The 15,303-nt window shown below is 41.9% G+C and overlaps 1 protein-coding gene across 3 annotated transcripts; it reads right to left on the minus strand.

The window, feature by feature from the left end:
- Window positions 1–1,148: 1,148 nt before the first annotated feature.
- npy8br (neuropeptide Y receptor Y8b) lies at window positions 1,149–14,613 on the minus strand. Of its 3 annotated transcripts, XM_076990336.1 has the most exons (3): window positions 14,372–14,613; window positions 13,375–13,512; window positions 1,149–5,119 (listed from the first exon to the last, which is right to left on the minus strand). In XM_076990336.1, the coding sequence occupies exon 3, from the start codon at window positions 4,979–4,981 to the stop codon at window positions 3,860–3,862; it is 1,122 nt and encodes a 373-aa protein (XP_076846451.1). In that variant the 5' UTR covers window positions 4,982–5,119; window positions 13,375–13,512; window positions 14,372–14,613; the 3' UTR covers window positions 1,149–3,859. The 3 variants fall into 3 exon arrangements, with proteins under 3 accessions (XP_076846451.1, XP_076846450.1, XP_076846452.1); XM_076990335.1 differs by lacking the exon at window positions 13,375–13,512; XM_076990337.1 differs by lacking the exons at window positions 13,375–13,512; window positions 14,372–14,613 and adding an exon at window positions 8,677–8,806.
- Window positions 14,614–15,303: the final 690 nt, after the last annotated feature.

Consider the following 15,303-nt stretch of genomic DNA (forward strand, 5'->3'; position numbering starts at 1 on the left):
TCGAGATTAAGGGGGCTGTATTATAAAGAGAACTTCAGTCAGTCTGGCATTGTTACGTCAGGCTTTGTGAACAAGAGGATGCAAAACACTGCACCTTTAATGGCGTGATTGCAACACGTGCTTCATGCCCTCCTGTCTTAAGTAAGGCTGTAGAACCTGCAGAAGCCCCGGAGAGAAGTGATATCCCAAACAACCTAGCCACACAGTATGGTACAAGCTGTGAGACACAGAGGCAGCAACATCTATTGCCCCACCCCACCCACCAAGGCTGATGGGAAATATACAAATTGAGCACTGGGTGTATGTCATGGTCACTACAGAACACTCATGTGTTTCTTATATCGAGTAATTTCCATTCAATAAAGACACGCCTTCATGTACAGTGACGGACAGTGAGAAGCACAGGGTGTTTCTGTGACCTAACCCTAACACAGTACTCCACCCTCAGAACCCAGCAGTGGAGGTACCACAGTACTCCACCCTCAGAACCCATCAGTGGAGGTACCACAGTACTCCACCCTCAGAACCAGCAGTGGAGGTACCACAGTACTCCACCCTCAGAACCAGCAGTGGAGGTACCACAGTACTCCACCCTCAGAACCCATCAGTGGAGGTACCACAGTACTCCACCCTCAGAACCCATCAGTGGAGGTACCACAGTACTCCGCCCTCAGAACCCAGCAGTGGAGGTACCACAGTACTCCACCCTCAGAACCAGCAGTGGAGGTACCACAGTACTCCACCCTCAGAACCAGCAGTGGAGGTACCACAGTACTCCACCCTCAGAACCCATCAGTGGAGGTACCACAGTACTCCGCCCTCAGAACCCAGCAGTGGAGGTACCACAGTACTCCACCCTCAGAACCCAGCAGTGTAGGTACCACAGTACTCCACCCTCAGAACCAGCAGTGTAGGTACCACAATATTCCGCCCTCAGAACCAGCAGTGGAGGTACCACAGTACTCCACCCTCAGAACCAGCAGTGGAGGTACCACAGTACTCCGCCCTCAGAACCCAGCAATGGAGGTACCACAGTACTCCGCCCTCAGAACCCAGCAATGGAGGTACCACAGTACTCCACCCTCAGAACCAGCAGTAGAGGCAGCTGGTGCTTCAGCGAGGTGTAAGCACATGTAGAAACCACAGTCAGCGATTAAATCATTTTAATGTTCACAACACATTCAAAAATCAAAACCATTGACACAAAACACAATACTGTAAAATTTGTCTTTTGTTACAACAGGAATGTTTAATAGTTTAAACAATGAGACCTGCACAATAAACCCTTCCTAACCGTCTTGTTTGACAAAGTGATTTAAAAAATCAATTTCTGTCAATAGGCAACCATTTTAGCCTAAACGAAGTGTCAACAACTCCGTGTATCATACCCAGTGTCATGCTGTGAAATGTGTTACTAAATGTGTTGACTCAGCATGCAGAAATCCAAATTTTTACCACAAGTGGACACACAAAGATAAACCCGATTAATAGGAGATCTAAACAAAGTACTGGTTTTATTCTGATGTCGAATACGAGTCAATAAATGCACACAAAAGTGAGAACAGCATACACACCATTACATAAACAGATCTATGTTTGTGCAAACTCTGCATCCGTTTCTATGGTTATGAGCTATAAATCTCTTACTTTCACGTGGCTTGTATGAAAACTCACTAAGTAGTACATGAATAATCTTGGAATTCTTAGAATGTCCATGATACACGATCATGGAAATGGCATGATAAACACAGAAAAAGACATGCTAAACACATAATAAACACAATATTGACATATGATGAACACATGATAAACACAGACTTTGTTGTACAAATGTGTTTTTGTGTTAGTGTATATTTAGTGTGCATTTTTATGTCTTTCTAGTTTGCAATGTGCCTAGAGCTGACATGAGGCTATAAGTGTTCATGCACACACACACACACACACACACACACACATAGTTAAGTCTGAGCCCACTAACAAAAGCTGAGGAATTTGGTGATGGGACAGTTTCTCTGAAATTCTTTCATTAAACAGTCCTTCTAAGATCAAATTCTAGAAGAGTAAAATAATAATGCAGCTCAGCTGATGTAGCCATTACGTGTGTGAGGAGACATCGCTGAGCTGAGAGCACTCTTACGTTACGAAGTCTTTAAAACGCACCAAAGAGTGTCCCAACAGATGTTCAGGTACATTTTCATTTCATACAAACATCTGTCAAACAAAATGTCAGCTTGAAATAAAATACTCTCCGTGAGGTAAACATTCATATTACATTTATTATGAATTGTGAAATAAAAACAGTCCTTGTTAGTGGACTAAGAGAGGTCACTATACTTTAAAGCCATTTGGCACAAACTGAAGAATTTAAATGACATATCACCTCTGGTGAACGAGACCTACACATTATGTGGAGGTGAAATAGGATCAGGTCAGTCTGCAGCTGCTACCATTTCACGACTGCTAAATGACCTATGAATATAGAATTCAGAATGAATTAAGTGATATGAGGGAGTGTCTCACATGATAAAAAGACCTGTTCCACCTTCCAACATCCATATGGATTTACATACAGCTCCAGTGTAACTGAAAACTTCCCATTACATTCAATAAATCTCATAGAACTGACAGCCAAGTTATGCTACTGCATATGGAATAGAAACAGTTATGCAAAAAACGTATTCAAAATTGTAAAAAAAAAAAAGCCCCTACATATTCTAGCATTGGATTTTAACACAGGACTCTAACACAGGACTCTAACACAGGATGCTAACACAGGACGCTAACACAGAACTCTAGCACAGGACTCTAGTGTTTTGGTATCTATACTGTGGCAATTACATGCACATACTTTGACAAAGAAGCAGGTCAGTCTTATATAAAATCTAGCTTTATTTGAGCTCTCTAAATATGCGTAAGTGTCCCAGGTGACTTTGACAAAAAGCACAAGTGAGACCATAATTGTGCAGCTCACCGGAGTCCTACCAAGCGGAAGCAATGACTTCATTGCAGTGTACGTTACATTTTTACATTCAACATTACTGGGCAGTCCTTGTTTGTAGTCCTATTTTAAACCCTTAAGTAAAAATGTCATTTCCTTGGCCTTGCTTTTCGATACCTGAAAATACTTCACACGTGTGTCTATCCTTCAACATTTCTTCAGGAAAAACATATTTGAACACGTCAGGTCTTTTAAGATCGAACTCATTTCTTATTACTGACAAAACCATGACAGAACTCTTATTTTGGCATCCAAAAACAATAGGACATAATCATTATTTTGTCTAGGATTAGCACAGAATATCAAAATACTCTAAAATACAAATGTAGACAGGGATTAGTATTTACACAAACTCATTTATGAAGGACATTTTATATATATATTTATATATGCCGCTAGTTCCAGCATATACAGTACATCAGTATATCTACAGGACAGGTCAGTGTGTCACACGAGACCGCTAGCAAGGAACATGCAGATGGTCTTCATCTTCCTCAGTCCACCAGGGGCCAAATGGAGTTTGGTATTCTGATAAAGGAAAACACCTTCTTCACACGAAGGTCACAAACCACGAGGAGGCGTATAGTGAACAAATACTTTCCCTCTTCACCACAAGCTCATCTTCCTCCCTCCACGCGTGCCACCAGTTCCCACCACTGATTGGCCAGTCAGTCAAGCAGGCCAATAGGAGAGCATTAATCTGATGACTACGTGTGGGTCATAGTGAGTGCTTCTGTGAAGGCCGCCATTCAAATGACATGAAACTGCTTTGAATCATTCAATTACGAGTCAGTTTACATAAACACGGTCATGAACCTAGCGACTGCATCTCAATCTAATGAACGCTTGTCATAGATTTATTTACAAACTCTCTTTGTCCCGCTGCTGCAAGACACTGACAGAGCCGTTGCTGAGGACAGAGCACTTGGTAGCATCCGTGCTGACGGTGGACAGGGGGAAGCTCTCGTAGCTCTCTGGCGCCCCCCAGCAGCGGCACTGGTACAACAGGCCCTTCAGCTCCTTCTGGAAGTTGCTGTTGAGGAAGCCGTAGATGATGGGGTTGACGAACGTGGAGACCATGGCGGCGAGGTGGCACGCCGAGAAGACGACGTCGTGGCACAGCGGGAGAGCCTGGTGGTGCCAGTCGAAGATGGCGTTAAAGACGGTCAACGGCAGCCAGCAGACGGCGAACACCGCCACGATGGTGGCCAGCATGACGTTGACGCGGTGGGCGTGTTGCGCCTTGCGCTGCTGGGCGTCCCGCGTCCTCTCGATCATGTCTCTCCGTCGGCTCAGGCGCAGGAAGATACGGAAGTAGCAGGCGGCGATGAGGAGCAGCGGGAGGCAATACTGGAACACCAGCAGCGAGGTGGTGTAGGCCAGGCGGTACCCAGCCAACGGCCACCTCTCCATGCACACCAGGTGGGCGGCGGAGGGGTCGTCGGGCAGGGGGAGGTCTTCCAGCTTCGCCAGGACACTGAAGGAGAAGAAGGGCACAGAGATGAAGCACGCCACCGCCCAGGTGACGCCCACCGCCAGGTAGGAGTGGCCGACGGCCGGCTTCCAGCCCGTGGGGTGGATGATGAGCTGGTGCCTCTCCAGGGCAATGAGGACCATGGTGGAGATGGACACGGTGACGGACAGGCACTGCACGAACGGCGAGAACTTGCAGAAGGCCTCGCCGAGGATCCACCTGTCCATCAGGGTGTAGGTGATGGTGGAGGGCAGACACACCAAGCACATGAGGATGTCGGAGCACGACAGGCTGGCGATGAAGACGTCGGTCACGTTGCGCATCTCCTTCTGACGCAGGATGACCAGAACCAGGCAGGCGTTGCCGACCAGGCCCACCGCCAGCATGGCGCTGTAGGCCACGATGAGGAAGGTGGTGCCGCTGATGGAGGTGGGACACACTTCGGTACTGTGCCAGAGTGAGTATGGCAGCTGGGTGGTGTTGTTAAGGCTTGGGCCCTCCATCGGCATTCTCACACACTCCGCGCTCGGAGCCAAAAATACCACCAACACGCAGTTCAGCTCAGGCCTGCTTCTCTCTCAGTTCTCACGACGTCTCATTTTTATTTCTCCCTTGACACGTGAGAGAACAGCGCTGCTCGGTGATATCTGTAATAGAGCGAGAACACAAAGATTAGCGCTCGCAGCTAAACGGGGATCTGTGACACGTGAAGTCTCGCTCACAAAGGATGCTGTTCAGGAATGAGAGAGCAAGGCTATTAACGGGGGAACAACATTAATAAAGAGAAAACAAGGTTATTAACGAGGGAACGAGATTATTAATGAGGGAACAATGTTATTAACTGGCTAGAAATCTGTAGCATGGGCTCAGCATTGTGCCAGGACATTAAACGGAAAGAGAATGAAGCCCTCACAGGATATGGAGACGGTTCTGAATTAAGCCCTCACAGGACATGGAGACGGTTCTGAATGAGGCCCTCACAGGACATGGAGAATGTTCTGAATGAAGCCCTCACAGGACATGGAGACTGTTCTGAATGAGGCCCTCACAGGACATGGAGACTGTTCTGAATGAAGCCCTCACAGGATATGGAGACGATTCTGAATGAGGCCCTCACAGGACATGGAGACGATTCTGAATGAGGCCCTCACAGGACATGGAGACGATTCTGAATGAGGCCCTCACAGGACATGGAGACTGTTCTGCTCAACTCCTCATCTTTCCTTTCCTCCTTTCATCCTTTCCTTTCATCTTTCTATTCTCTCTATTTTTTTATTTCTATTTATTTCTATTCTCTCCTTTTCAAATTCTCTTTCTGTATCTATCTCTATCACTCTGTCTCTCTCCCTCTCTCTCACACTCTAATAGCTTTTGATACCAAATTCTCTCAATTTAGGAGCATTTTGCAAAGCAGACAATGAAGATCTATGAAGAACTCCTTCTCTGCTGTCAATGTATTTTCTTGCTTAAAACTATTTCAAATATTAACTCTTAAATTCCAAAGCAAGGGCATGATGTCATCGTGACTAAATGCTACTAAACATGACTAAATCAATCTGAGGAGAGGAAGCATGGAATTTGCATTACAAAATCTACAAAATCTCTAACAGAACTCATTTCAGTTGGCTGAGACTGTACACCAATTTCCATGGGCATAATGGCTGTACAATTTCACTCTTATTCAACTTAAGCCATTTTGTCACAGTTTACATGAATAATTCATCTTCCACATAACACATGACGCATACACAATGCACCTCTAAGCTCACCGTCCAGGGTCTGGTTTAAAAAAGCTCTGCATAGCACTTTCTGACGTTACATACGTTAGTGAAGTGGTCTTGCTTCTGATCATTTATATATTTATTTTTTTATGGCAGGTTTAACTAAAATTATTGCTATTTTTAACATAGACGGCGTGATTACCTCCTTCCGCCCACCTGCTCCATAGCTCTACCTGACAGGTTCCTACATAGTAGATGTAGCTAATAGATTGGGGGCATGGTAGCATATCAACTGGGTTGGAGACACAATCAATGTGAACAAATCATGAAGTGAAAACCAGCACGTATGCGGTAGCAAAACAAAACATAGTCAGGTAAAAGACGCTAAATGTGAAGTGCAGCTCAATGTATTTTTGTGTTTATCAGCACAGCCAGAGAGAAACATCAGTCTTTCAAACCTTTCTCCATTTTGTCGGTCATTGAGGCCACACCCTGCAGCAACCACACCATCATTTCACTTGATATGTGGCACCAAACCTCTGAGATTCTCTCACAATTTTTATAGACTCGCGTTTGATCTCCATATAAAATGTAATGGCTAACAATTTTCAGCTGTTTTCACCTTGCAAATGAGTCACTGCATATGTTGTTAGGAGATGCTAATGCCACAGCATGAACATGTTAGAACTTGTACACTATCTATTCTAAAATAGGCACAGACTCCATAAAGTTGATCTCATTACTGAGTAATATTGACTGAAAACATAAAGCCAGTTGTAGAGAGGTCTAGCTTGGTCTGCACCTTACCCTGCCACTTATTACCGCCTCAAGCAAAAATCTGTTTAACTCCTAGACAAGACTATGAAAAGATATTACGAATATATTTCCTTCTTTTTACCTTGGAAGATAATTAGGGTTTTTAATATGAACCAAAAGGGGGTGAAGTCAAGTCACCGAAGAACTACACAGTGTCTCTAAATTCCTCCATTATTACATTCACGGCTCTAGGGAAGCAACACAAGTGGGACTCTAACAAGTAAAGATACAAACCCAAAGACGCATTTATTACCGTGAGTATAATGGAAATTGTAGAGGCTGGAGACAGTGCAGTAGTAGGAGATGGAGAAGGCGGAGTCCTCGAGAGAGAGAGAGAGAGGGGCGTGGCCATGCCTTTAAACGCTGCCCCACAAGTGCCAGCAATCAGAAATTGCCAAGATAATAACTGTGCAGACACAAAGGAAGACCGCAGAACACACCCATAATGGGCAACACCTCCAGGCTTAAAAGGGTTGCTCGAACGCATCATCTCAGCCAGGAACGCTGGGAGACTCGTATCAGAAAGCATAATATCAGAGTAATTATCCGAACCCTTAGTCTTGTGTTGCTCTGTCTTAGACATAGCACAGGTAACAGTTCACACAGGGAAGGTATCGGGTTATGCCTATTCAAGGGCATTTGGGACTTTTACCACCTCAGGGGTAGAAGTCACCTGAGAAGTGGCCAAGACTCCCGTTAAATCATTACCAAGACTAAATTACACTCCTTCTATAGGAATCTGGGAACAAGTGCAACCTCACTAGAAACCAAATCCGGCCAAAGACAAATGTTATACAAAGACAAAAGCCCTTCACCAAACGCTTTAATGAGAGATTCAGAACCCACAGCTTACACAGACAGAATGTCCTGAAGAATCCTGAATATACATACATATATGGAAAACATGTATATAGTAACAGGTTGCTTTATTTTAGGGTCAGATGGCAAATAAATCAAATATTTCATAGGAAACAATGAGATAGGAAACAACTTGACTCTGCCTATCAGGTTGACACAGGTTAGCAGGTTCAATCAAAAGTGTTTCACATAAGAATAGAAAAAGCTTATTAGTAAAAAGCCGAAGCTCTTCAAAAGGTCCCTTAACGAAATCCTCAAACGTCATCACAGACGCAGATACACACCAATACACCACACAATTCTAATATGTACAAAGATAGTTGTAGCCCACATTAGCCTACAAATAACTCAAAAAAAACAAATTCCCACCAACATCACAAAAATGTCCACCAATCTCAGCACAACAAAACTCTCTCTAGCGAACAGCCATGAAACCATAATGACAAAAACAGACCTACACCACACCCATCATGTTGCCAGAATAGCACACAACGGATTACTTTCCCAAGACAAACAACCCAATAACTGACAGCAGCCTTCCAGTAATAAAAAAACAACGCAACTAAATCTAGTAGCTGATCAGAACACAGAGCCCAACAATCACACAAAAGGCCTAATCATACACCCACTACAAAAATGGCTAATAGTTAGCACACTCACCTAACATTACATATACTGCACTTTACAGCCTGTTCACCTGAGGCAGGTATCAGGTACACGGCACCTTTAATGCAAACATCTGCAACTATAAAAATGACAGTGAAAGCCCACACCTCACTGGAGAACAACCAGCCCCCGACAGTACTCACCGGTGTGAAGGAACCCCCCACCACCAACTCCATCCAAGAGAGAGCAGTCGACAAGCAGTCAATACAAACCCGTCTCGAAAAACGCAACGTGAATAGAAAACGTGTGATAGAAAATGTGATGGCTGCAGGAGATGGAGACTGGTGGCCCGGAGAGAGGTGTGGCCAGGCCTTTTAACACTCCCAGGTAACAAGTAATCAGTAACTTCAACTATGACTGTCACTGAAATGATAAATGCACAAAGCAAACACTGAAAACACACCAATCAGATGTAACACTCATATAACGAGGATATATAGAAGATTCAGTTTGTTCTCCTGTTAGAACACTTGTTATTCACAATAGTGGATATTACAACTTGACCTACTTAAGCTATCTACAGCAACATTTGAATGATAAAATGATAACTGGAAAATATTTCTGGGACACAATTCAAAACTGTGTACTTTGCATGTCTTAAAAACTATAATAAAAATGAATAATCAAGAAATACAGCTATAATTGCACTTCCCCTCCACGCACACTGTTAGATTTTTGTTGGGCCCTGATGTATTGTTACAGCTCTATCCGCAAACGGTTTCATACATCTGACTACTGCAGTATACTTGCATGTGATGAAAAAAACTCTAGCGGTGATGATCATCCAGTGATTTATGAACCACAGCTGTCAAAGTTGATGGTTTCAACAATCAACAAAATCAACAATTCAAAATGCATCACCAACTACTATTATGAATTTCTTTTTGCCTGAAGTAAAACCATTTTTCGCATTTATTTTACTGTTTTGTAAGTTGAAATGATTGAGATTATTTGTGTGTGTGTTCATTGTGTTCAAGATAATTTTATAAAATAATTATCTGGCCTGAAAATTGCAAACACATAAATATTTTATAAAAAAATGTTCAATAAAGGCAGCACGAACCCATACCATTAGAATGGATGCAGTTTTACTTTAAGCTATAATCTTCCCCTCTCTGCATATCTGATAGCTGCAAAAGTCGAGCTAAAATTCCAACCTAGCCTAACACACCCAATAGTTGGTGTACATCAGCCTCTGATTTCATGATAAGTGACAGGGTTCATGTAATTCCTCCAACTCTAATCTACTCTTACTTTCCCCATCAGATCTGTAACCTTTTCCAGAAGAGGTTATCCAGAAGAGGACATATCTAGAACTTTGAGACATCCCCCTGTCCTGGAAATGCTGGTACAATAGAAAATCTATTGAATGCAACATGCTGTTTCTTTCCTTTCCTTCCGAGTCCTATTAAGCTTAAAGTCTCTAATAAAGTCCTAGTGCCTACTCCCCATAGCGAAGAGGGCTGGCAGCTTTGGACATGAGAGTCTTTCCCATTGCACCGACAGCACGGTGGGTCAGCGTGACTGGCTGATGTATGACCTGCTCTGTGGTCTTGGCCTACGGGTCTATGCTGGCTGAAACTCTAATTGTGTCCCTAGTCGGGCGCTATCAGTGATCTGCTTGCTCTGACCCATCTGGATAAGAGGTTGGAAAATCTGGTGTTAACGAGAGCTTCTCTTCTCCCAAAGCTGTGTATGTTTTGTTTTGTTTTTTTTTTCTCAATGATTGCTCAGGATTTGGGCTCTCATTCCCTGAGCAAAGAATGAGCTGTTGGTAATGTCACAAAGGGCTGAAGTGTGGAATACCGAAGTCACAGTGGGGTTTTAGCTGCCAAAATAATGTTCGATAACGTAACAAATAACAATTAGCATCCTTTCAGAATCTAAAATGTATAAAAGAAAGACTGTGTGTGTGTGTGTGTGTGTGTATGATAAAACATCAGAAATAATCAATGGAAAGAAAAGAAAGAATCTGTTTGTGTAGCACAAATTTGCCTCTATATGCTTCATTGTTCAATGCAGTTATTTGCATTTCCAAACATATACTAACTTACTGAAAGAATGTTCCATTGTGTTTTTGCAGTACCTTTACTAAGCACTAGCAATCACAAACTCTTTAGATGTCCACATAAAAACTTAAATATTCTGATGTAAACAACCATTTCCGTGGATAAAGGCTGCAGTGTATGACGACCCATTCAGATGGTGAGGAATAATGCCACCAAATGCCAGCAATCTCTCCGAGACTGTCGACCCCATTCAGGGCCACGCAGCCCAGAGGTCATATCTACACCTTCAGGAAACAGGAGACCCACCAGTCAGATCTTCCCCATCATCATCATCATCTCCACCTCCTCTAAAGGAGGTGTGTTATTCTTCAACCAAGGTTTTTGACTTTGAAAAGCTGTGTATCAGCAGAACTGTGCAGTGTGAAGGAGTAAGGATGTATTGCCCAGTGTGGAGAACAGACTGCACAACGCGCTGTTCATTACACATAACAGCCGTTAAGGCTGAGACAGAATCAATGGGCTATCCATAAGGTCTGTCAGGTGAAGGTACGGTGACAGGTGTCACCTCAGGTAATAAATGTGAGGAACATTCACGTGTGATTATCTTTACTGTTGAAATAGAACACAAAGTCCCTGAACTGATGGAGACTGTTATCTTTGGTAGCATACTGACAGCAGAGGAAACCCCTCAGGAAGACAGTAGTCTCTGTTGACCACTGCTCTGCAGAAAGACAGGAATGTTTTTCAGTGACTGCGTTTGCTCTGATAAACCTAGATGTAATTGTAGAAGAGATTAATTTTGATATTCTAAGAACCAAATGTCCATGATGATTAAAAAATTTTATCAAAAATTAAATGTAAACACTGTGGGGAAATAGTGACTGGACCCCTCAAGGAAAATGAAGCTACTGATTTTTTTACATTCTGTAATACAGCTGTGTAGGTTCACCTGTGTACGCCAAAATACCTACCTACACTGAGAAGTGGCCGAGCGAAAATACCCCACAAAGATAGCAATACAAGTTTGTGTGTATGTTGGGAGCTTGTGATCATCACAGTAAAACAGAGACAGTTCAAATGAGTGCCGAGTACCAAGGAGGGCCAGTGTACAGGTCAACTAAGATTTATGATAAAGGTACATTATGTGAGACCTGACTGATTTAATACAAATTCAAATTAAATGAATGAGCAGTTTTTCAAGTCTTCGGTATCCATTTCAGCCATGTTTCTTGTGACTTTTAAGAACAAGGAGTCACACTTCTTATAAATCTCCTCAGGGCCTTTAAATGCAGTGAGTGATTTTATAGATACATGTCATCACACATGAAAAGCCCAGATAACTGGTCCGAGGTCATTTGGAGAAAGGAGAGCTACAAAGCCATACACTTCTGACATGGCCTTGAATCGACATGTGCCACCACGCTCACCTCAGCACCCAGGAGCAGAGGAACGCACAGACGTATTCATACCCGTCTTACAGGAGTCTCGCTTTGACAAGGCAAACACTTTCTCTCCATCATCGATTTAGAACAAACGGAGCAGTCCTGAGAAAATGCCAGTGTTCACGGTCACCATCGGTCACACGCTTGTGCACCGTTCGTGTGGTGCACGACGAAGCAGCTTCACGCTGTTCAAAACAAACCCTACTCAGGTTCAGACATCTTTGTGGGCCTCACCAAGACTATTCCATGACAGACAAAAGCTCGATCCTTATTCTTCTAATATCCGTTAGACCGTACAAAATGGAAGTGGTGAGAGTACACTTTGACACTCCTTAAATCTGACAAGTGACAGCTAATCTAGTGTCTGGGTGAATGTAATTCCTGCAATCATGCTGTCAACCTCTGAGTCAGACATAACTGCCTTGACTGTCAGAGCAAATTTCAGATTTGCTTTAAAGTTGAGCAGTTACAAGACCCTGTTCTGAGAACATCAAACTTTTAGACCAAAAAGAGATGTATAAAAAGACAACCCCCCCACCACCACCACCACCACACAAACACACACACACCACCACCACTACCAAGAGAGAAAATGAAAATACTGAAAACCTAAATTAGTTGTATTCTGTGCTTAATTGTTGCCTGGAGAAACCAGACCAAACGTGTAGAAGGCTGCACCCTCAGCAGCCCTGCAGGACCTAGTGAAGCTGCACCACATGCTGATCCATCTCAGAGCAGAGAAAAGATCTCACTGTTTTTGAGTAATTACTGCATCAGAGTATACACACATATGGATAGTGGTGTCAATTCCAGGTTCAGAGATTAAAAATTCTCACCAGGATTTTGCTCAAGCTTGCTAGGTTTTCTAATTAGCAATCCAAGTAAAATTAGTGGAATCAACACAATCCAGGAAGCCTGAGCAAAATCCTGGTGAGGACTTTTAATCTCTGAACCTGGAATTGACACCTCTAGATAAAAGATGCAATTCTAACATCTGAGACCAGCTAAAATGTCCACACCTGTTAATGTGTGATACAAAGAGCCAGTTCAAACAAACCTTAAAAGCACGTTAGTTATACAAAGAGGATACATAGAAATACTTTATTAGGGTGGTTAGATATATGATTCAAACAAAACATTAGTGCCACCACTTAAACACAACAAAGCTAACACCCTTTGAGCAGATTTTTGTAAAATTTGTTTCACATAGTTTCTTCTTCCTCAGAAGGCTGGAAAATATTCACAGATGGTTAACTGGTGAAGGATATGCAGATTTAGTGTGTCGTTGCGTAAGATGTGATTTGGTCTTGTTTCCGTCTTTGCTAGGCTGTTGATAATGAGCGGAGATGCTGTGTGAAATAATGCTCCTGTCAAAAACTGTCCCTCTCACCTTCTCCAGAAGGACGTGTGAAGGCGCTGCATGTGAATTAAAGCCTGTGCCGGGATTTCTGACGCCTCAAAGTTCTCAGTCCCACTTTGATATCTCGCACTGTTAGAGATGTGCAGTGCAGAGCAAGAAAAATAGATTCTTGGTGGAGAAGGGAAAAAAGGAATGAAGGAAAATTGGCAGATATAAGGAATGTGGGAGTATGTGTGTATATATACAGTATATATATATATATATATATATATATATATATATATATATATATATATATATATATATATATACATATATATGTGTGTGTGTGTGTGTGTGTGTGTGTGTGTGTGTGTGGTGGACAAAACCACAGGCAATAATATGTATATATTGCCTGTATATGTATATAATAATAATAATAATAATAATAATAATAATAATAATAATCTTTATTTGTATAGCACCTTTCATACATACATGCAACTCAAAGTGCTTTACAGAATAAATAAAAAGAAATATATATATAGCATGGAAGTATAGTATAGAAGAGTAATTATATCATAGCTGTGATTCTAAGTCCTGACTGTAATGACGTCTCTGTTTATATGATCTTGAAGGACAATTAGTGGAAACTTGCTTTGTTTATTTTGTTATGCTGTTGTGAATATTAATAGCTATTATAAGAGGTAGATAAAAAGATAAAATAATTAATCGCGGAACTGCAGCATTTGCACACAAAATAAAATTTACTAACATTTAATTTGTGCTTTTTGTTGATTTCTGCACGTGTTCACCAGGTCATTTACCACACCACTCACTGTTAAACCTATAACCAAAATCTACAGACTTAGACAACTACACACGAAAACACAAAAGTATTTCTTAAATATATTCAGTTTCCACGATCGATATCTAACCAATATGCTACGCGTTAAAATATTTTCCTATCAATAATAAATACGACAAAAATAACTCCTCAGATCGCGCATATAGCTACGCATATAAATGATGAGTCTTGATGTCTTACCATGTACTTCTCCAGTAAATATTCCTGTGTCTTCTGTCTGCAATGCCGCGCTGGGTGTTGAAGTAACGTGCACTCCGGCGCTGGGAGAAGGTCTGAAGGAGGTCTGAAGGAGTAAAGGTCTGAAGGAGGGCTTTTATCAACCCAGTCCTGCACGCAGGTAGGAGGTGCCTGACTGACATGGAGCAGTTAGAGAGAGGAGCTCCCGCGGCGTCTGAGGTGGAGCTCATCTCCTCTCTCGAAGCCTTCACGAAGGCGTCGCCTCTCCTTTTGAACATGTGTGACAATATTCAGCCCCATATCCGTATTTAGTGAAAGTCCGTGAATAAATATATATATATATATATATATATATATATATATATATATATATATATATATATATATATATATATATATATATATATATATAAATTTATTCAAATAAGACCTAATAGTTTACTCTGTTATGTAGGTTTGGAAGCGAAGTGCCTATAATATGTTTGATTATAGTAACGTGTCACGTCATTTCATGTGGAAATAAAGACTAGAAAACAGCCTAGATATCCTTTTATTAGCAGTACTACACAAGCGTTTCCAAACTTATCATTAAAACTAATTAAACAGTAGTCCATATTTATATTGAAAACTAGTTGTTTTCAAAGTACATTTAATGTGTTGCTAACACCAAATGTGACTACAGGCATATATTCAACCTAGCCTAGTTCAGTACGTAAAACAGCAGGCAGAATTTCTCTTTAAAACCGATGTAGGCGACTTCATCTGTGTGTTTTCATTTTAAAAAGGCACAGGAAAGGTTTTTATGTTCATAGGCACTTCAGTTCATAGACATCTAAAACATTATCATTTCACAAAATTGCCTACTGAAATCCATAATGTATTCTGTCAATCCTGGTTTACACTACTCTGAGGTCACTCTCAGTGTTGTCATTTCA

Source organism: Brachyhypopomus gauderio, unplaced genomic scaffold, assembly GCF_052324685.1.
Source record: "Brachyhypopomus gauderio isolate BG-103 unplaced genomic scaffold, BGAUD_0.2 sc74, whole genome shotgun sequence".
NCBI classification, from domain to species: domain Eukaryota; kingdom Metazoa; phylum Chordata; class Actinopteri; order Gymnotiformes; family Hypopomidae; genus Brachyhypopomus; species Brachyhypopomus gauderio.